At 30.6% G+C, this 24734-nt stretch overlaps 1 protein-coding gene across 2 annotated transcripts; it reads left to right on the top strand.

The window, feature by feature from the left end:
• The first annotated feature begins 2917 nt into the window (after positions 1-2917).
• On the top strand, positions 2918-22899 carry LOC136414041 (sodium/hydrogen exchanger 9B2-like). Of its 2 annotated transcripts, XM_066397833.1 has the most exons (10): positions 2918-3219; positions 9643-9746; positions 14329-14452; positions 17939-18123; positions 18694-18889; positions 19529-19762; positions 19825-20065; positions 20121-20391; positions 20669-20799; positions 22414-22899. In XM_066397833.1, the coding sequence occupies exons 2-10, from the start codon at positions 9656-9658 to the stop codon at positions 22741-22743; spliced, it is 1803 nt and encodes a 600-aa protein (XP_066253930.1). In that variant the 5' UTR covers positions 2918-3219; positions 9643-9655; the 3' UTR covers positions 22744-22899. The 2 variants fall into 2 exon arrangements, with proteins under 2 accessions (XP_066253930.1, XP_066253931.1); XM_066397834.1 differs by lacking the exons at positions 2918-3219; positions 9643-9746 and adding an exon at positions 10852-11020.
• The last annotated feature ends 1835 nt before the right edge of the window (positions 22900-24734 follow it).

Genomic DNA, 24734 nt, shown 5'->3' with positions numbered 1-24734 from the left:
ATTTTAATTTTAATTTTAAGTTGATAGTAAAGACTAACTTTATTGGACAAAGAAGATATGTGTTCAGCTTTATTTTATTACTCTAGTTCTGCCTTTTTTTTATCGGATATTGAAATTTGAAGAACGTTATTATATATTTTCGAATTAATACATTATGAACTTTAATTGGCACATACAAAACAATATTTGTACAACTATCACTTATATCTTAATAAATCGGCAACAACCATTTTAATAACCTGTAAATCTTAACACAATTAGCAACCACGAGATTCGATTGCGGTCGACCATGTGGGTTTTAAACCGGCCTCTAATTTGAAATAATAAACAAATGCACGTGATTTTGAGCAAATTAATTTATGGTAAACACATCATATGACTGAACGGAGGCCCAGTCATTAAAGATGTATGATTCGCTATAGCAATTAATTTCAATTTAGGTTTGGTTATAAGGTTATTGTATTTTCAGCTCGACAACATTCTTGCATCAGGCAGTTTTTCTTCCTGAAACAGTCATGTGATAGCGAGAATAAAAAAGAAAAGTTTAAAAGGATGATTAAGCTGAAATACATTTGAGGTTTATTCATTTTTAGGGTCGAAAAGCATAAAAATAACAATATAAGTCAAAGCAAAGCCATTCCTTTATTAAATAAAAAAAGTCCCAACTGTCAAATAGCCCACTAGGTATTTATCACCACTGAAATTGCGTTAAGTCTATCATTTTTATAGTTTTGCAGACGATCATCATGCTTAGATAGGTTGCAATTAAATTAATAGCAGTTTCGCTCAGCAATCCCTAATTCCCCCCCTAAATTCTAGGAATTCGACTGTGACAATTCCTTATTTAAACAACATAAAAAATGACAGAACTTCATATATGTCGGGCATTAATGGCGTTGGGTTAAATGTCTAACTTTGTGCTGTTCTGTTTTATTATGATATTTTATATCATGTTAGACAAAGCAGACACATTTCGACGGTAATGTTGCAGCACTGGATGCGCACTTTTTGGATTCTGAAATTCATCATAAGAATTTGTTAAAATGGAATTTTTACTAGAATTAGTATATGAGTTGCCTATTAAAAAAATTTCACTTCCCATCAAATATTTACCTCTGTAAAGGACGAGTGTACTATACACATATCTAACACAAATAATATGGAAATAAGTGCTAAACCTGCAATCTAATATTCTGATATTGCAAGAATTTTCTTTATTGCTGTCATGCTCAGTTGTAGCCACTCAGGAAAAAAAATAGTTGAAAACTAGTTGTCTTGTCAAAAAAGTTGAAAGTGTCTTAAAAAAATAAATATACTATACGAACGCAAATAAATAAACGTCCATTCTGGAATGTAAAGTTAGAAAGTCTGGAACGTAAATAGCACATCTGTGATAAGACATAATAACATTATTATTGTGCTATTGCAGTCAGCCATCCTATATGAGCTATACGTACCTAATAAAAAAAATTGCAAAGTTTAAAAACATGATACAGAGTACCTATCAGTTTTTCGCGATATGGGCATCTGAAATGTTATAAAGAATACCAAATACTACTGCGTGTAGATTACTTCAATTAAACTTCGATATAATACATAATATATTATATATAAGAAGCTAACTAAATAAGTCTTAACAGACAAGGGTGAAATATTGCAACTCTTGCTTAAGGCTTGTGCGGCATATTTCACGTTCGTGCGTTAAGAAACGTTCCTGGCAGTCATGTACATGATTTTTTACCTGACCATAAACCATTCACAAAATTCATTACTGGACACATTATTGTTACAGGTCTGCGCATGGTCACATAGATAATGGCTGATTAGATCTGACTTCCTACATGTCGTGACATTTTGGTGATTATTTTTTTACACCATTATTCCTTAGCATTTTCAAAAACTGTAAAGTAACACTTTCCTAGGGTACTTTTTTATCCTCTTCAAGAAAACAGTGTTTTCCATTACCACCATTAAAAAATACTATTATTCAACTAGGAAAGATTAAATAGGAAGATTTAGAAATTTCTAGATATAGTATTTTTGGAAACAAGCAAAAAAAACACATGTTGTTGAAATGTTTCTTTAGTGGAAAATATTCTTTTACCAATAATACCTTAATTAATCTATATCAAGTATACTTTGAAGTTTCTGTACTCTACTCTAGTACTTTTTGATTACTCACATTACGTTATTATTTATACAAAACGAATGTACGAATTCTTTTAGCCGAAGTCACTATTTCAATAATTAGTAGAACTTTTGAAGATGTGTTTAAATAATTCCAATTCGTTAATTTTTAAAAATTCGTCTGGTACATAAAGATAATACTTTTTTCGTGGATTCAAAGTAATTTGAATTTGGTTGAAATTAGATCGTCGGTTTTCTATTCGATCGGTTGTTGCATCAATCTCCCAACATTTCACATCTGGATCACCTAGATTCTGGAATCTTAGATTGAAAATTAAACAATATAATTTGGCTGCGGTTTCTCAAAATCCGTTAACAGTGACAGTTAATAGTAAGTATATATTTATTGCAAAAATGAGTTATAATGTTTTCAATGTAAGAAGATTAATATAGACTGAAATCTACATTAATAATTCTCCCAAATATATTAAAATTTGCTCCAAAAATTTTTATGCCTATTTATGATTTTAATTTTCCTGACACACTTCTATAGAAAGATCATTTATATCATATGATATGGTATTATATACCTACATTAATGATTTACACAAATAAAGTAGCAATTTAACTAATTTACACGACCAAACGCATGCCTCTGACTAAGCTCATGCATAAGCTCACAAAACACAAAAATAAGAGCACGAACATACCAACGAAGACTTTTAAACTTATAGTTCATACGTCACTGCTTCAATGACCACTGACCACCATGCGGATTCGAAGCTTTGGGCAAAGTCAACATGTTTAAGCGTATCAAGTTCAGAAATTATATCTAATACGATCGAGAACTGACAGATGTTGTTCCACTGTTTAATTAACGCTTTTATTGGGTATAAAATAATATATCAGATAACGCAAGTGCTTGGTAGTGGCACTCAACAGTTTAAATTCGGTTTAAACTTTTCATTTTGAAAGGGTGTTCGGCTGCTTGGTGATCTTTATTTATAATTAGTGGATCTTGAACTACCAACTAGTTAAAAACTATCTATCCTATACATATAACAGTTCAAATAAGTGCTTTTGGTAGTTCTGGTAAGTTGTACTTTAGTGTTATAAATAATCAAGTACGCTGAAAACTTTTTGGATGCCACTGAGATACTTATCGCTGAGATAATGATTTGTCTAGTGAAAATGCAACTTACTTAGGGATTTTTTAATTGAATAATTATTGTTTTTGTGACTTTGTGTATTATAATAATGAAACATAAAAACATTTTTTTTTAATATGAATTGCAATTTTTTTAAAATTGAATTGTTTTTATAGACGATTATGCTTGTGTTTGAACTTTAAGGCCCATTGCAAAACAAGAGTATTTTTATTAGTATTAATCATAATTCTTTCTTCGGTCCATGGTTCTTGCATTACTTTCAGGGACAAATATATTTTTTTATATTCTACATGTAAGTAGAATTATATTATACTTAGCTGTTTGATTAAAAACGGTTAAACAATTAACAGACTGAATTTGCTTTACGAGCCGTTGTCAAAAATAGGCGTTATGGTAACTTTATAATAAAACTATAAAAATTAAGATAAAGAAAATAAATAAAATAGAAATCAGAGGTGGTAAACTCATTGTTACCGCCATGAAAACGAAAATGAAATCAAACAGTTTCGATCTATTTGTGCGTAAAAAATATACATATGTAGATTCCAGAGAAATATGTACATATTTTCTTTTCTTATAAGTACTCGACTTGCTAGGAACTATTTCCATCATCAGAAACAAATAATGGTTACTTTACCATGATAGCTTAGTGTTCATATATGTTACGTATATGTAGATCAGCTTATAAACGATAATTGCTCGCAAAACATAAAATTCAAATAGTAATAGACACTTTTCCAAAACTAAACAATAATTCAGATAATTTATTTACAGACACTCGAAATAATAATGTAGATAACCTATGACTATATTATTTATTTTCCACAAAATAAAAATATTTGAGATAGGTACCTGCCACTTACCAAACCTACCATCCTGTACAAGATGTTTATTTTAACATTTTATCGTACTCTTCTAGGGATTTACATGAACAGAGTGACATTTTTAAAACACATAGCAATATCTAGGAAACGGCTCAAAATATTTTCATTCAATTTATGTGGCATGGATGATATAAAAAAGATGGAAGCAGTGGCGGATATATAGGCTAGGCATAGTGCATCTACAATTGTCATTGACTGTCAAAAAGAGTTTTCAGTAATTTCGAAAACATGAATTTGAGGTCAGTCAGTGCAAATTAGGGGGTACAGATATATTTTTTCTAAAAAAAGAACCAATTATGAAACTAAATTGAAGAAAAGACCGACAAATGCTGGTTGTTCAAAAATTGTAAGACGCCAATGGTTTGTGACAAGTATGGTTGCTAAATGTTGTAGAAGAATATTCTCTACAATAAAAAGAAATGTATTTAAGTGCAAAAATAGAGGCTTATTGAGCGCATTTTAAAGTCAAATATTAAAAAAACTATTTTATTTGAAAATATTACAATGTGATAACTTAATAAATATTAAGCACTATAAGGGTTCTTGTAATTTGAAAAGTATGTATTTTAAGACGATAAAGACAGGGAAGTATAAAATACAAATTTTTAAGTGCAAGAAAAACAGTTTTGCGTATAAAAACAAAAATGGAGTCGTATGTTTTCAAAGAGCCATTTTATATATTTCATTAACTTATTGAATAATCGAACATAATAAATTATGAACATTGAAAAGCATATCACTGTGTACGTATACATATATATGAGGTTCCTATTAAAGACACAGTAGATGCCTCTATTCACACGGTAGGTTTCTCATAACTTTTGCATTTACAGGATATTGAACTTTGCAACTTGTTTGCAAACTCTCCACATATTAACATTAAATGTTTATTGTTTCCTTAAAGAGACATTTTCTTTTTTATTTAACTGCAGTGCAAAGCAAACGATATTTTTATATATCTACACACAAACGTGTGCAAATGATAGATAGACGAGTATGGTTTCATTACTCACTGCTTTATAATTAACTAAAAAATGAGTAACGGTAATTAGTATTTGACTTATGTTGAATTGAAAATCTTTAAAATCAAAAAAAATCTCATGCTCGTTGTTCAATTAGTAACATTAATTGATTACATGGGTTTATTTGCATATTAAACCTGAAAGATTAAATTAAAAACAAATCTTCAGCAATTACTTAACCTTTACCACAGTTTCTGCGTTCGCAAGGTGGTTTTTCAACTCGCTCTTTTCGTTGCCCATGAGTGCAATTAGGTAATACTAATTAATTTCGGATAGTAAATAGATTTATCTCTATTTTAGAATGAAAGCAGTACGTTAAATATGAAAAAAGTACCTAAAAGTAGCCACCTGGTGAATAAGTCATTCAAAAACATTCGTGTTTTAGAGTATTTCATGTATTTTACATATTGATCTTTCATATATTTTAGTTAACTGTTAATTTTCGTTTTTATAATAATTTTTTTCATAGGTTCTGAAGACGGTGACAGATCTGTCACCGGAACATTAATCAGGGTTTTCGACCAAGCACTTCAGGATAAAGGGTATATGTTATACTCAGTTTTAACTGAGAATAGTATGCAATTTCACAGCTTCAATAATAAAACAAACGAAAGAACATGGTGTGGCATATGCTGATTGCCCAATCTGTCAAGAGGGGGATGGAGAGGGTCCCCACAGAAACATTGTTTTTTGTGAATCGTTATTCCCTAACAAAAAAAGAAAAAATGAACAATCCTCCTCAAACATATAGAACACCTTTAATAACATTATTGTAATATAAATTAAGTTTTTTCGAAAAAAAGCAATTAAATTATTGTTGTTAAATATAATGATTCAAAAATATATAGGTGTGTATTACTATTCTTGTGGCAAAAAATACTGTGTATACCCATATGTAAACTACATGTCACGTGATAAATATAATTATAATTTTCTACTTCAAGGCAAGAGGTTTATAAAAAAAGGTCAATAACACATTTAAACGATCATAAGACTGGATTTACCTACCTACGTTGCAAATTCGGCGTCCTTGTAATTATCTAGAAGAAGAAAACACAAACTTGATCTTAAAAATATAGCTCATTTGAGTTCTTCAGATAATCCTAAACCGAAAACAATGGTAAAATGTGAAAATGGATTAGTTTGATCATTGTTATGATCCAAGCGATGTAAGACTACTAGAATGAAAAGCATTACGTATGATTTATTTTTAGCCTTTTTACCAACAGGACAACTTTACCCAAGTTGGGTTAGAAAAACAGTATGCGCCCAGAACTTAGATAACATCAAAACTTATCACTAACATACATGCATCTTGCTATAGCCCACGAAATGAAAAGCATTCTTAAAATTACCATTAGTGGAAATAATTCTGAATTTCAATCTTGGCTATGTTTAGCTGCATTTTCAGCATTAGGTATCTTGTTAATAATGCTGAGAAAGTTTAAAAATTTTAATAATACATAGAGGGCGGTTATAGGTTAATCAAAATAATACTATTTTTGTAACTGTCGATTATCTGGCATTTTTTCATCAAATTATGAAAAATTCAACTTCTTTCCTATTGCGAGGAAAGCCCATTGGCTATCGACTTTTAAATAGGTCTGTAAACCTATTAAAATTTGATTTTATAATATATATTCTAAACATGTAAAAAATAATGATGAATAAAAAAACCAATAATAATAGTTCTCGTTTGTTCGTTTTGTTAACCTGAGAGGTTAACAAAGTAAGATATGCATATTTAATTCGTAGACACATATACGATTTTCGGGAAAAATGCTTCTTAAAAATTCTTGACAACCTAAAACAGCCCATTTTTAACATAATTTAAATTTTTTGCAATGCTCACGACCGATAGATATGTTTCGTTGCATGAAATTTCAATAAGATTAAGGCAGCTAATTAAAATGTTGATATCAACACTAATAAGTTTTTTGCTACTTCGAGCTATACATAGAAAACTATGCAAAAAATTCATGCACGTTTTGTCTTCTTCGTATACGATGAACATTCGATTTAATTAATGATCTAGAAAAAATTGGACGGAGCGAACAATTGTCCGCATTCACAAAACTGGTCCGATTTCTGAGCCGAACAACCACCCTGTATCAGTGATCCTATGATGTCATTTTTAGGTAGGGATACATCATATACAGGGTGTTACAAAAGTCCAAGCCGCTACTTCAAAAGCATATTTTAATTATAATAACAGTATGTTCAAATTTTCTTATTATATCTTTCTCAAGTAGCAAAATCAGAAAAAAATCATATATACAACTTTTTAGGACATACTATTTTATGTAACTCTTGCTATGTTGCAGGACCTCGCTTCGTTCGACCCTCAGAATCCCTCTATTTACATAATTTATTTTAAATTCTTCAGATAATTAAAATTTAAATGTATGTAGATGAGTAATTATGAAATTTTCGAGTAGGTATATGTACAGACTTTCTGACATTTTCTTGAACTTTTCCGATGCCACAGTCAGGGTTCTTTTTGGATGCAAAGTCATGACAAAAATGGTATTATTTGTCTGTTAAAAGTACGTTGGAACCCTAATGTCCCAAACGGCACTATTGAAGAAACAATTTATTAAAATAAATTTTTATTTTGAATTTAAATTTTCTAGATTTTAGAATAGGTAAGCGTTATTGTTTGGATCGTCTTTTGTTAATACTTTTTCAAATGTACCTTTTTTTGTAATCCTTAATGCACACTATGTGGGTATAGTTTCTAGTTCATTTAGAGTGACTTCAAAAATAACAGTGATCGCAATTTCCGATATAGTACATTTACTTATAAGAATCTAGTTAAAATGGTGAACGCAATATTTTCAAGTAGTGAAATCTCAATTACAACTATATACGTCTATAGGGGCATTATTTGTAATAAATAGTTAAGATCTCATTCTTATCGTCGTTAAAGGTGAAAATTTGTGCAAGTCTAAACTTAAAAAATTTAACAACAAATTCTAGTTCTCTAAATATAGTAAACTTTTACTTTTAGTAGTCCACAAGTCTAATAATTGGATTTCGGCTATCTTAAATTAAAACATACGAGGTCGGCTAAATAAGGGCAAATCTTTGTAATTGAACAAAAAAGCTAAAAATATGTTTTCAAATTGGCAGTGTTGCCAATAATTTTCTAAATATCCGTAAAAACTGACCTTTAATTTTTCTGTTTTTTGGTTAGAAACCGAAAACTCATTTCCATATTGTTGTAAAAGTTCCGATTTTAGTAAGAGTTTTTTGGAAAATTTATTTACATATGTATATTACGTTTTTAAAATCCAAAATCTAAATTTAATAAATACATTTGCAAGCAGCTACTGTGTGTTTCTGCCATGTGTAATAATCTTAAGGCATTTAGGATGTTAAAAACGTCGATTCTGGAACTAAAATGTCAAAAGTCTGATAATGAATCAAATTATTTTTGACAATAAACTTAGTTTTGAGATTAACTCGTTCCAAATTCATTAGTTTCGCAACCATTCATCTTTCAATGACCATTAAAATGCATAGTTTTTTCTAAGTTAACCGCCCCACACGGGCGGAATCATCACATAAAGCGTAAATCTCTTCAGGTACCACAATGTCGTATTTGATGATGAATTTGTGTATACTGGGTTATCTAGAAAAAAATCGTGGAGTAAAGTAAAAAAAAACAATTATAAAATGGAAGTGTTAAAGTGAATCATTAATGATCGATTTCGCATACATTAAACAAACGTGTTAATTGATAGTCAATGGAAAAAAAAATTTAATAATCTATTCAATTGGCGAGCCCATAAATAAACCGGTTTAAAAACAATGAAGGGATTTATGAATGAAAGTGAATGTCTTATTGTTAAATTTAATGTAACCACTACTTTGTGTAATTTATGCAAATTATCTCCTAGTGATGAGGTAGCTTGGTATTGTGTGATATTGGTTAATATAGGCGTTTTTCATGTATGTAGATACCTACTTCGGGAAATGAAGTGACAATTTAATTAACGTTACGCACTGGCTAAATTAAGTCATTCACACCCGGAGGGATTTAAAATTAAAAACCCTTTTGCAAATGACTTAGAAGCGATAAAATTGATGAATCCATGAAATTAATTAAAAAACAAGAAAATATCCAGATAGGATCAGGCACTGAAGTTTCTACACACTTATTATGTTTACATAGAGTGTCGAATGCGATATAGTGGAGTATTTTTCAACATCTTATATTGATGCTAGAAGACCATAATGGCTAGACAGCTAATTTTTTCTCTCTGTAAGGCGACGTAATTCGATTTTGCAATACCTACATCTCTTATGTATTATTATAATGCCTGTATTCGTTTAATTTTTAGAAATACTTTTAATGCAAAACAAGCTACTACTAAAAGAAACATAATATCTATAGCTCACTTGCAGAATACGGAAATAATAAGATATTTATTCCAGGTTTTTACTAAAAATGGAGCAACCATCTAATTATAATTCTAGTGGAATCGATCATTACAACGCCGCGTCAGGGTTCATAATGGGAATTGATAATCCAGCATTATGTAAGTATTAAGTGTAGATTTCTCATTTTTTTTTTAATTATGGGGTTTTATTTTTGTTTATATATCTCTCTTCCTTTGCCCATATTCGAAAACAAGTAGTTAAACAAAAAGTGTCAAAGTGAAATTTCTATGACTTTCTGCTTAGTGCTTTATAAATTTTTAAAAAAAGAGGCTGGGATAGGTATACGATAGTTTAAAAATGTCCTTATACTCCCTTGGGCAGTTAAAAGAGGTTTATGCAGGATATCTGGAATAAAAAAAAATTATATTAGTTTGCTATATAATAACACTCCGTTTGCTTTAATTTTTTTTTCTTCAATCCAGAAGTATCGCAAAAGACATTGTTCCAGGTAGGTCAAAGTTTCGCTTACATTTGTCGCCAGGAATATATTCTTTTATCTGTAGCTGTTTCTGTATAGATGGTTAAAATTTACACATTTAAAATCTTGAATTGCAAAAGAAATAATACGTAAATGATATGTATATCTTATAGGCAGATCATAATGTCAACCTCTGATGTTATCAATTTACCTCGTCCGCCAAGAATATGATAATTTTCGTACTAAATACATAAAATATTAGTAGAAACTGAAAATTTCCTAAAGTTACATGCATTAACTACTTGACAATTTTGCAAATAACTTAATAACGGTAATAAATATTTAACTGATCAAGTAATTTAAATTTAATTTTTTTTGTGATGCACCATAAAAATATTTGGGGAGGGTGTGTACCGAGAATATTTAGACAAAAAAAAACGAATTATGAGCCCATCCTACTTGACGAGTAATAATTTATCGACAGTTACACGAGAACAAAATTTTTTAGGTTTATTGGAATCAAAAATTGCATAATAAAATTACACCGCACCTGCAAAATAGCTCCAGGAATCAAATTGGTCATGTTCAGCAAAAAGTAATCTTTTATTAGTACACTTTCATTTAGCGGTATGTTACCTTAATGCTAAGTCGTATAGAAACATGTGTATGAAGCAATCAATCATGTCCATGGTCATTGAAAAATTAAACAATTTTCGAATCGGTAGGTACCCATCGTTCTAAGATGGTGATGGGGATGGTTCACGGTCTACGTCACAATCGAACGCATCAACAAGCGAAATAAATTGTGTTACCATACCGGTTAGTGCGTACCTACCTTTTTCATTGAAAGTGTGTCGGTTTTCATTAAGACGCGGCTTAACACTGATAAATTTTAAAGTCGTTCTATTGTGCTAAAGATATACGTTTTCAACATGACACACTTTATACCATTAAGTAAGTGATGCAATTCAGTAATATTAACTACTTTTTAACTACCAAATTACTAATGTGATAAACTAGAACTAGAAACTAATTTTTTCAAAAACGTTGGAATGGGCAATGGCTTGATTAAATTTTTGGTTTCTATGGAAACTAGCTCCATGTTTACAGCACAAATTTAGTCTTAAAATTATCATTTGTTTCTAATGTTGACTTATAACACGTAGTTTTGAAAAACGGGAAATATTTTAATTTTTTCTCGCGACCCCCAAGGAAAGGAAACAACAATGGAGATAATAGTCGCAAAAAAATGCTAACACACACGTGTATTAGGAAAAACAAATAAAATATGAGTACAGCGTAATGAATTATTATGGTATTGTATTAGTTAATTAGACAAAATATGCCCCTACTAAGAACTTAACTGCATCCTACATGTTTCTAAAATAGCTAAAAGATGTCAATCCCGGTAATAATATTCAATAAAATATCACAATATAGGAAACGCATCACCGTATTGGCCACTCTCGTGCGTTATGATTTAATTTCATCGCTTGTTATGAAAATAACTATTTTTGAAAGGAAAGAATGATGGCAATTTTGACAACAATTTCTTCACGTTTCCAATACCTGAAAAAGGATTTTGGATTTGTTTTGATAGAATATATTTCCAAGTCATGAGTTTTGGTTATAAAAAAATCATTCAAGAATTCGTTGAACACAAGCATTCATTTAAGTATGTATGTACCTTATAACGGTTTATAGTTTTGCAGATGGTAATATGAAAATGCATTTTTTTAGTCCAACTCCCTTTATCTACAGTGTAGTCCAAATAGGTTACGTAACTTTAGAGAATTTAATAGAAACCTTATATTAAGTATAAAAATTACTTAAATTTTTACGATTTTTCCAAAACATGAAATCATTTTTCACTTAATAATACAGGGTGGCTTGTTTTATTGAGAATTAACTGTATCATGATGGGTATATCTTTGCACATCCGCATTACATGCACACGTTAACCATAATCGTTCTAACGTAAAGAAAACAAATTTTATGGCTTACATAGCTAATACCAATCTAATACGTTGAAATGAACAAGAACCCAGCAAATGGAATATGTTTCATTAAATTTCTCAAGCGTCATTGACGTGGTGCATAGATTTGGTATTTTATTTCAACAGCAGAACTTATTTCGCTAACAAAGAATTTTTTATACTGCTTTTGTGAATGAGATATTAAATCTTAACAAAAAAGCGTAATAAAATGTTAAACTGACTCTACGAGTTAATTGAACACACGTTTGTGAGAACAATTTTTGTAGCTTATTGAAATTACATACACAATTTGCTAATTCGTTGTAAATCTGAGGTATCTATCCGCCATTATCTTTTTGCTAATCTTATTACGAGTACGTAGTAATTCACGATGGAATATTTTCCACAGATGAATGTTTATCGATGTTGAACAAAATATGAAATCAAGGAACCAAATTCGTGCTCAAGATATTGGTCTGGTATTGGAATTTAAAATCATTGAATTTAATGACTTACGGATTTTTGCTTAATCTTGACAATGACCGTAAAAGGCCAACGATTAGGTATGCTATTGTTGAAGTAGAAGTGTGTTATTTCGTTATATTTTAATTTTGCAAAAGTTAGGTAGTAAATTTTACTCACACATACATTGTTTCATTGGTGAAAAGTTTTATTTCTTATTATACATGTGATAAATTTAATTAACTGCATCCTTGTTCGTTTGAATAATATCGATACAAAAGAGCAATTATAATGTTCCAATGATAACATTCTTTATACACTTATAGAGTCCAATTTTTCAAAGTAAGTAGGTCCCTAAAATATACGATAAACCCAGCCTTACCTGTGTCGCATTAATTTAAATCCATATTATTTTGAAATAGGTAAACGTACCTACTTAAGTTAGTTCTATTTCCCGCGGAAAAGTTGGTTATTTCTAATGACAGAAGCAGTCTTAAATGTTCTCACTTTTGAAAGATGTGTGTACTTGATCTGTGATCAGAAGAAATTTGAAATTTCATTAAAGGTTTTATACATATATCGACACATTTCGCAGAGCAATTCAGTGCCGCATTTGGTAGTTTTATGACTGAAGCCATTATCGTTTATTTGTAAGACTCCGTTACAAACTAAAATAAAACTTTTTCTCTTCGTTTGCTCCTCCATACTTTCCAATGACCCTTGTCTGACCAATGGCCTCGCTTCTTATTATATTAGGTAAATTACCTCTGGCAAGGACAAAAGTTTTTATTTATATTTATATCGCTAATTCAACTTTCTACTTTCGCCAGTAATAATATAAGTGAATGAGTGATCAGTAATAATTTTATTTAAAAAGTCTTAACTAAAATGAAAGTTTATCTGGATGAAATTAAAGTTGAATGTAAGTGTTATATAGTTAACACCAAATCATTGCTTGAATTTTATTGAATTTATGCAGATAAAAATGTTCTTATTAACTAATTGAATGTTATTAAATAATAAGCGTAGTACTATTCTGTGGTAACTAGGACCGTTTATTATAATATTCCATTTACTTTTCATCTGCAAATGTAGGCCATGAAAACTTAATTGAAAGAGACATGGATACTTAATGCAAATTAAAAAAAAATACAATTTTTTCTTTATATAAAGAGTTTCAGATAAGGATGCTCTGCATGGGAATCTTGAAAACCACAAAGGACACGAAATGAATTAAATTAGAGAAAAGTTGGACTTTGCGGACGGTTTTTGCAAAAATGAATAATCTTAATTCATTTTTTAGATACATTGAAAATGGTGATTTTGTGGAATTTTGTTTTTATTTATTTTTTAAAGTAATTTTTAAAAAATATTAAAAAATTAAAAAATACTTTTCCTCATGCACCTTTTTAACCTGTGCGAGGTGAGATTTAAAAAATCTGATCTTTCATTACCGATATATGTATGTATCATCACCAAATTCACTCTTTTATATGACACAGTATGATTTGTATCTGTATTTTTGTCTTAAAATGTAGTTTAGTTGGATTATGAATAATCTAACGGTTGATCATTAAGAAAGACCTTGCAATAGATAGTTAACCGTAAACTTAGAGCGTTGATTAAGCCATTTGTTATTTCCCATCAAACATCTGATGAATAGATAACGGGCGATGTATTTCATCAAGATAGGCCTCTGATGTTCTGATGCCTACTTGAGGTTTTCTTTTAATGATAAATTAAATAATTTTATATATGAGAACTGTGTATATCCAGTAATTAATTTACCTGTATAAATCCTATATTTAATTCTACCTATTGCAGGCACTGAAAGTGATGAACCTGGAAATAATGATGTAACTAAGTTAGCTCGGAGTCTATCAAAAATATCGACTTCGTCGCAAAAATCTAAAACCAGGTTTTCTGATAACGGTGATGATAATCCAAGGTAAGATATCATTATAGGCATATCAGTTGATCAGATCATTGCAGAAAATATCGCAAATCAATTTTTCCGAGTTCTTAATGATTTTATTATTAATGTAACGATTGCAGCTTTCTTATAAGTGTTGTAATTCTTGGATGAGTTTATGCCAGGGCCAATTTCATGTCATGTTTAGCATACCCTTGTCATGTAAAAAACACTCATGTCTAAATATTTACTCGTGACAGTAAATAATGAAAAGGTTTAAAAAGTTTACCGCTTTTAATAATAAAACAGTCAAGGCTAGCATTCCATCATAGACGATTGTATCTACTATTTTGGATATTGTACCTTTTCCATGTTTATATTTCCGTATTAAAGTCAATTAATACTTCACACAAAAGTTGAATTGAAAATCGAAAGTGCATTTCATTCTCTTCAACTGCTTAAGAATTATTCTGTTGCAATATACTTAAGGACACAGATATTATTAAATATTCATGTCGACCTTCCTACTTTTATTAATATTTTTTTAAATTTTCATACCCACTTTTAATAGCGAGCAAATAGATAATCCTATAGATATTTTGAACTATCTTAATAAATAACATTTCAACAATCTTGGAGCCAACAAACAGAATATAATATGTAACCAAATAAGGGTCTTAAAACAAAATAATTGATAGGTCGCAAGAACAAAGAAGGATGTTTTATATTTTGTTGGAAATAATGTTGAAGTAGACCGTGGCTTTGTAACCTACTTTAAATTTGACCATTTAAGTTAGAATCATGCAGCATACATCCAAGTTCTATAAAGTTAACTTCAAGATCATCGATAGCAAATATGAAAGAAGCTAATATTCAATTAATAGTATCCACGTTAGTTGGAAACGAGCTGAGTATTTGTCATAGCTCAAGTTATGTTTCAGGTCTTTCAGATTTTATGGGGTAAAATCTGTATACATGTAATTTTTGGTATACTTTTGCTTGAAACATGTAAAATGCTTAATAAATAATTCTATGAAAGGCCTTAGCTAGAGGAGTTTTTACCTAAAAATTGTTTAGTCGAAACAACTTGTAAAAATTTATCTACACATAGTTTACATAATAAAACGTGAAACGTAAGGAATGTACGGTGTGTTGAAAATAAGAATGTCAAATCTAGTCCATTCAAGTTTGAAAAAATAAAACTTAAAGATTTTCTTGAAATGAAAATATTTTTTAGTTGTTTCACCCATAAGGGATAGAACCAGTATTGTTGATCCAAATCCACCATTAGTGGAAATTATTACAAATTGTGCATGTTATGTAAGAATCTTTTGCGGTGAATATTGTTAATTATTTTCGTGAGATTTTGTTTCGCCTGGGTCGAATTAAGTAAAATGAATCTACCTGAAGTTAAAATAAAGAGGACATGCGCAAAGAAACGCAAAACCTTACGTTTTCCTGAGTTTTAAATATGCTTTTTCCACATGTCCGATTCTTGTACGACACTTCAAAATTACGGCCCTATTGACCAACTATTTGAAATTCGACTAAAAAATGTTATCAGCTACCACAGATGCGTATGTCATGAAGTCCGCAACTGTAGATGTTATATATTTGACTAATTAACGCGCCATTAAGCGGAAGTCCCAACAGTTGCACAATTATTGACTCTACCATTGGAGGTCATTGTAGAGTAAACGATTGTCATATAATTATATCAGTCACAAAAATCAAAATTGTTCATTTATTTACTGGGGAAAACTTTTCAGAAATATCCACTACAAAAACACGTACTAAAATCTCTCACTGAACAATTTGCTTACTCAGCTAGCTGTTTATTATTTGTTTAATGGTCAGATGCAAGTCTCGCAAATATTCAATGTTGATATGAGCAGTGATATATACAGGGTGGTCACTTTTACGACGCATTCTATGGGGATTTTCGAAACGGTTAAAGATACAAGGTTGGTTAAATGGAGAAAAAGTGTCGTATTTTTATGCTCTGCAAAAAGCTGAAAGCAAAATTGAAATATCTTATGTAATTACTAAGATATCAAAGAAATACCAAAAAAGTCGATTTTCTTTTTTTGTCTATAACTTATTTATTTTTCATACAATCATTTTGAAACTTGGGTGTTCTATATTTTCCGTCAGTGTCTTCAATATGGAAAGGTCAAAAATATCCTAGGCCTACTAGTTTACGTGAAAATAATACTAACTTTCGATTTTCTTATGGACGCCATATTGGATTTTCGCATTTTTGAAAAACACGAAAGATTTCCGTTTCGGCGAGGTGCAACACAAGGGTCTTCTGAACTATTTTACAATAAAAATTAAAATATTTAAATATTTAATGAAAAAATCAAGTAGCACTGAATTTGTCAAGGTCATAGTTGGTTACCAAGTTACTGACTGTCTTTGACACATAAGTCAAGTAGCCAATATTATTGGTTGCTATGTCAACATAATTTTATTTAAAAAGAAATTTAGTAAAAAAGTGAGTTTTGTTCTTCTGTGAATTAAGTAAATTTTAATTTTTATCAAAATGGGATGATATTTCTCCAAAGATGAGAAAATAGACATGTATAATGTGTACATAAGACATTCAAAAAACGCTTATCTTATCTTAGAAACCCAATTACAAATTTCTTTCGGACCATTGACCCAGTTGTTATCAGAAGAGCTACTTCAAATATGTAGTATGAGCGAACGGCATTATGTATTACTCATAGTGGCGGTCATTTTGAACATTTTATATAATTTTCTCTCCTCGTATTAATTTCTTTGTTAATTAATGTTAGTTAATGTTAAAGTTTGTGTTATTGATTTTCGAAAATACATTTGATAATTTTTTTTATTACTTATTTAAAAGTTGTATTATTGGCTACTTGACTTATGTGTCAAAGACAGTCAGTAACTTGGTAACCAACTATGACCTTGACAAATTCAGTGCTACTTGATTTTTTCATTAAATATTTAAATATTTTAATTTTTATTGTAAAATAGTTCAGAAGACCCTTGTGTTGCACCTCGCCGAAACGGAAATCTTTCGTGTTTTTCAAAAATGCGAAAATCCAATATGGCGTCCATAAGAAAATCGAAAGTTAGTATTATTTTCACGTAAACTAGTAGGCCTAGGATATTTTTGACCTTTCCATATTGAAGACACTGACGGAAAATATAGAACACCCAAGTTTCAAAATGATTGTATGAAAAATAAATAAGTTATAGACAAAAAAAGAAAATCGACTTTTTTGGTATTTCTTTGATATCTTAGTAATTACATAAGATATTTCAATTTTGCTTTCAGCTTTTTGCAGAGCATAAAAATACGAAACTTTTTCTCCATTTAACCAACCTTGTATCTTTAACCGTTTCGAAAATCCCCATAGAATGCGTCGTAAAAGTGACCACCCTGTATATAAAGGCTTTTATATGATATTCATTCTCGCCCGGAGAAGTCTGCAGCTAATTGTCTTATAATCTGTTTTAATGTTTTATATTACAATATTTAAATTTTAGATCTTGGTGGTATGCATTCTGCTTGAAATGCAGATCAAAAGAAGCAGATTCGGATACATGGGAACCACCATACTGGTCCTACATATGTCCTTATCCTTTTTTTCCTGGATACCGAAGCTTTTCTCGCCTTTTTGGTCTCCTGGTCATTGGAATAGCATCCTGGTGCGTTCTATATACGATTGTCGGTAAGTAACTAATTGAAAGAATTATTTACAGTAACAGAACATTAAATAATACTTAGGAATGGTAAGAAAATTAATTTTTAAGGTGGGTTTCTCTTATAAACATAGATCCTATTTTTTCTCATTTATAAATTACTTGACGAAAACATTTTCCAAAAAAAAAAAAAAATTAAATCCGGATTTTCAAAGCCTCTCAAACCAAATTTCTATGATATTATACATATCATTTTTATGGCATCTGATATAAGTATGCATATTTGTGATTGATGTTCACACCCCAAATACAATTAATTGGCTCAAGGATAATAACTTACAAAAATGAAGTTAACGACGAAACGGTACATAACTTTCTTCTCACCAACCTTGTATTCTCCTCGATACTCTCACTTGGGACAATATAAAAAATGAGCCTCTAAAGAACTGTTCGAAATATAGAACATGAAGACGAACAGTCTTTGAATTGTAATTGTACGCAACTAATAGTCTGAATCTGAGAATCAGCTTATATAATCAACTTGAATTATAAAACAGTTATTACTGTTATTAATTATTAAGAATTTGATACAATTTCAGGTCAAATAGCAGCTCCTCCGAATGGGAAACTTTTCCAGCTGCTGATTCTGGTTCTTGCAAGCAAACTGGGAGGATGGCTTGTAACCTTATGCAGTTTACCGGGACTTATTGGAATGCTTTTTACCGGCATTCTTATGCAAAACATTGATATTGTGGACATAGACTCTTCCTTTGAGCCTATCACGAAACAATTAAGGTACCTAACGACACTTTTAGAAGCGAATAATTGCAAGTATTTCTAAAACCAATCGTACTTGTGCAGTTAACTAAATCTTCATAGTGCATAGTTGCATAGATTATGCAGAGTAGAGGGCATTGTGAAATGTTCTTCAGAGAACAGTGCAGATTCTTCATTCAGAATTACGAAAACGAACTCTTAGAAATATGTCCAGAACTGATTTGCTGCTGCGAAATACCGAGTGTTAAAGTTTGAATGCTACTTTTAAGGCGATATATGTTATTTTTCGAACATTAAAATGTATACTGTTGAGTGTTAATATGATCATGTTACAACCTTAAAGATTGGAGTTCTATTTTTTGAAATCAATATGTATTCGTGCAATCTAGATCAAGAAAATAAATGCAATTTGGAATGAAAATATCACAAATGCGCACAGTGCATGAGTGTTTTTTCTGATTCAGATTGCACGAATTCATTTTGCTTTAAAATAAATTTCAATGCATTTGTACTACAAATAACTGCACTAGTACAAATTGTCGCCGTTATTCACTAGTAATCGGTTTACCATATTATAAAATACCCGTATTACATTGTTAAAATGTAAAATTTGATAAATCAATGAAATTCTCAGAATAAAAAATTGTTTGATTTTAGGAAAGTAGCATTAGTAATTATTCTTATACGTGCTGGATTGGATTTAGACCCATCAGCACTTAGGCGATTAAAATGGTCCGTGATCAAAATAGGATTAGCGCCATGGCTAGCAGAGACTATAGTAGTTTCTGTCCTTGGAAAATTTATATTAGACTTTCCATGGAGCTATAGTTTCGCATTGGGATCGGTAGTATCTGCTGTATCCCCAGCTGTAACAGTAGTTTGTTTGTTGAGGTAAATTATATCAATGATCGAACAGTATAAATAATTGCACTCAAACATTTTTATCATTTTAGACTGAGATCCAAAGGGTATGGTGTTGCGAAAGGAATCCCTACCCTAATTATAGCTATTGCTGGAATAGATGATGCCATTTCTGTAGCATCGTTTGGAATTATTGAGAGTGTAATGTTTTCTTCTGGGTCACTAACCTCAGTGATTTTGCAAGCCCCAATATCAATTGTGGGAGGAATAGGTTTTGGAGTATTTTGGGGACTTCTCTGCTATTACACTCCAGAGAAAAATGATCCTTACGTAGTAAGTTTTGTACTAATCTTAATTATTCATCAATTTAATCCAATTTTTTTTCTAGAACCAGTTGAGAATACTGCTTCTTCTAGTTGGATGTACGATTAGTATCTTTGGTAGTGATTATATCGGATATGGAGGAGCGGGTCCCCTTGGCTGTGTTTCAGCAGCGTTCACTGCTCTTGTTGTATGGTGCAAGCAGGGATGGGATGTTGAAGAAAATTCTGCTAACGAAGGATTCGAAATTTTATGGATGTTCTTCGAGCCTATTTTATTTTCTGTAACCGGTGCTCAAATTAAATTTCACGAGTTAGATGGACACATAATTCTACTCGGTAAGTTGTTGGTAATCGCAATATTTTCACTATCAAAAAGATACGTAAACATCACGAGCTTTTTTGACGTAATTGACAAATTAGAATAAAGGTAGGATTGCATATCTTGCTTCTGCGAAGTTTCATAGCTATTACTTTAACACAACACAGCTGAAAGTGAAGTTGTAAATTTAACACCCAAAACAGTACATTGTGTTGAAAAACACGCTGTATAAATGTATCAATAAAGAAAACCAATGAACTATTATTACTGACATTTTTATTATATTACTTTTAGGGTTGTCGATCCTAGTGGCATCTTGCATAATTCGAATAGCCGTAACTATGTTGGTAGGAATAGGATGTGGATTAAATCTGAAGGAAAAATTTTTCACGGCAATCGCCATAATGGCAAAAGCTACCGTACAGGTAATGTAAACTTCTATCCATGTATAATAAAATTATACACGGTGGATCATTTTTTTTTAATACTCTAAATTTTTTTTTTTCATTTTGCAGGAAATTTACAGTAACCTATAAGCTTTTAATATGTCGAAAAAAATTGTCGCAGCTAGAACCAATATTTATACAGCGTTTTCAAATTAAGCTTTGCAAAAAAGCTTTGAATCTCCGATAAATAAAATATGAGTGTCCTAAAATATTTAAGATGTTGTGAATAAAACTTTATTTCATATTTTTAAATACACTCATTTTTGGCGATTTAATGACTTAATAACCAAAAAAAGCCGATACTACAATAATAGAAAAAAATTATATATTTGCAAAAATAAAATATTATTTTATTTACAACACATTAAACATATGAGTACACCTACTATTTCTTTTATCAAAAAATTATAATTTTTTTCCGAAATATTAAAGCTGCGACACATTTATTTCAAATTATCAAGTTTATTCATATTGTATATTTTTTGCAAATTCGGAAAAAAAATGAATCCAGTAATAAGAAAAGTATGAAAGGGAATAAAATGCAAACTTTTTTTAGTATACTGTATTTAAATTCGTAGTAAGATAAGATTAGAATTTTAGGGACTTTGAGCAAAGTAACAAAAGTGCAAAATGGGAATTTGCAAACAAATTTGCTTTATGAATATTCCATTGATTGGAATTGATTATTACAGATAGATAGAGAATAAAATTAAACATAAGTAGCCACGAAATAAAACAGGTACTTAAAGGAATTAAGCAAAAAATAAAATTTGATTTTGAAATGTGACTCAAAGTCAACAAGAATAGGTGGATAAAGAACTTACTCATTTTTAGACAAAACAACTGTTAAATTGGGTAAGTTTTTTATCTATTGTTCCATATATTGACTTTGACTCATATTTCAAAATAAAATCTTAATCCTTACTTAATTTGTTCAATTATTTGCTTTAATTTGTATATATTTATGATCAGTTTAATTATCTATTTATCTGTAATAATAAATTGCAATTCACGGAATTACCGCAAAGTAGATTTGTTTGCAAATGCCTATTTTGTAATTTAGTTAGTTGCTTCATATTAATTGTGCGTACTTCTTGGTAAACAATAAAATTTTCAAAATTATTATTTTTCTTTCGAACTATTTCTCACAGAATATAAATCTTTTCTTCGATTGTGGTAGATACTTTAACTTTCTTCCAAGTTAAGACAACAATTCACAACAGAAAATTCACGACAGTTATGTTATTGTCTGAGTTACTGTTAGACTACCAACATCATTAACATAAAATGCAATCTTATTACGCATCATTATAAAAACTTATCATGTAGAAGATATCGGTATTGATCGAACATTTCTGATTGATGTAGAGATTAAATCGGTAATTTTTAAAAAGTTTTCCGTAATAATCATTAGTCCATTGGTTGATTTTCTTGAAAATCCGAAAATTTCTCACAAAGCTAAATCTTTTTCACTTTTTCAACGTTTTATTTTTAAATTAAATGTATCAATGTGACAAAAATATATAAAAATTGTTATCGCTGAATATTAATAAAAAGATATAACATTGGAATTAAATGTATATTTTATTTCAGGCAGCGTTGGGTCCAGTATTGCTTGGACTAGTTGAGAAAAAATCAGATGAACGCGCTTATGCCGAGAAAGTCTTTATGGTTTGCGCGCTCTCTATAATATTCACCGCACCAATTTCTGCAATATTTATGACCATAATAGGCCCAAAATTACTTAACAAAACTTCTGCTCCTTTCAGCGCTGATGCGTTAAGAAGATCAGTGAGACTGTCGATCAGAAGTTTACGTAATTTGACTGTGGACCCCGTTAAGGAACTCACCACATTCGATGAGGAAAAAATGAATGGATTAACAAAATCTGAACATAGTGATTTTAATAGGACCAAATTGTGATATTCTCTATAGGTACTTAAATAATTTAGACTTAAATTAAATATTAAGTGGTTATTTGCACCTCAGTATTACTTTGTCCATTAATATTTAGGTATTAATAAGTAAATACATCAATAATTGAATTAATAATTATAGCATTCCATAATCTAATATATGAACCAAAAATTCTTGGCAGCACCATAAAACAAGCAAAAAAAAGGAATTACCATGTTTTATTGATATATTTTAACTCTATAGTTTTTTATTTCAATGGCTTGAATGAAAATTCCTGTTAACGGTAAAATCCAACAAGAGGGTGCTAAAGGATCAAAATTGCATATTATCTTCAGCTTATATTAAATGAGAATACAATTCACTCTATACTAAGGGCTCGAACGAAAGCTCCTATTAACATCCCACCCAATAAAGGGACGCTGAAAGATGCGAATTCTACACTCTTTTCAGCTCAAACTCACTGAAAATAACATTCATCTTTTATTAAGGGCTCGGACGAACAGGCCCACTTGACAAGGGAATGTTAAAGGGTATGAAATGCACACTATCCTTTGCTAAAACTAACTGAGAATACCATTTAACCGATTCTAAGAGCTCAGCGGAAAGTTCCTGTTAATATTATACACAGCAAGATGTTAAAGGGTATGAATTATACTCTATTCTCAGCTAAAACTAATTAACAATAACATCTACTCCTTCGCAAGATTTCGGAAGGAAATTCCTATTAACAAATCGGTGATAAATCTGTAATCGTCATTAGAACTTACAGAAAATGAGAACAAAAACGAAAATGTCCAATTAACTAAGATATGTGGAAGTTGGACATGTAAAATCTGCGAAATAGATATTGATTATTCATTTTGTCCTGTATCGTATTCGGACCTAAGACCCCAGATACAAGTGGGACAAACCTTACTATGTGAGCTAGCCCGACTCTCTACTCTCAACGTTCAATACCCAGAGTTGTAAAAGCCAATGACATGTCCCCAATTACGTTGTACTCATTCACATGAAAACTTACATTACAATCCCATCACACCATTCTGTGCGTGAAGCTATCCAACGGCGTCTTTCACTCAGGGAGAGTATCCATGTCCTACAAGACCCTAACCTTGCACCCCGTCGGACTTCCCCAGATTGAATGGCTCTTTACCGTAAGAAAGCAATAGTGGAGACCTAAATATACTTAGCTTTGTAGGAGAAACATGCCTCCACCTCCAAACGCTTAAGCCGCAAATTAGCTCACAAAAACTCAAGATGTTGATCAAGTAAAATTGAATTTAAGTAACAAAAGCAACAGTCAGAACGTTCCCTTTTAAGTTAAGACACAAACTCATCTTACTTTGATCTTCTACTCTCTTCGCTCCGTACTGAATTTGGCAATAATAAACGACATGTTTCCAATTACGTTGTTCCTGTTCACTTGAAGCCTTACATCGCAATTCCATTGCACCATGCTGTACATAGGATCACCCAAAGGCGTCTCTGTTCACTTAAAATTTCTCCTGTGCCTCCCCTTCATGCAAGGCCATAACTTTATATTCTAGAGCACTTTGCTCTACTAAACAGCTCTTTGACGTGAGCAAACAGGGGTGAAGACCTTGTTCTACTTAGTGTTGTGAGAGTAATACATCTTCAAGTACCAACAAATTGAGTCACAATTTGGCTCAAATATATCTAAATAGTTTACCGATCAAAGCCGTAGCGTTCTTTAAATTAATTGCGTGATATGGATCCCGCATAACTATTAAGATCCAGTAATTTTAAAAGTATACCTTTAGGGACCATCATTTTACACCCTTTTCAAAATCATAAAGATGGTATTTATGTGGTCTCGTGTGTCAAAATCAAAGCTATGTTGCAATATCGTTTGTACAGGTTATAGAATCTTTTTTGAACTAACTGAATGATATGTTATTATCCAAGTTATATAAGTGTCTCGAAAATAACGGGTCGCATTTTGAACATTTGATAAAATAATTTTTTCGTTGTAAAAA

The sequence above is a fragment of the Euwallacea similis genome, chromosome 16 (genome assembly GCF_039881205.1).
Source record: "Euwallacea similis isolate ESF13 chromosome 16, ESF131.1, whole genome shotgun sequence".
Classification (NCBI taxonomy): Eukaryota; Metazoa; Arthropoda; class Insecta; order Coleoptera; family Curculionidae; genus Euwallacea; species Euwallacea similis.
The sequence above is the reverse complement of the archived record's forward strand: the minus strand, read 5'-3'. Positions and strand labels throughout refer to the sequence as shown.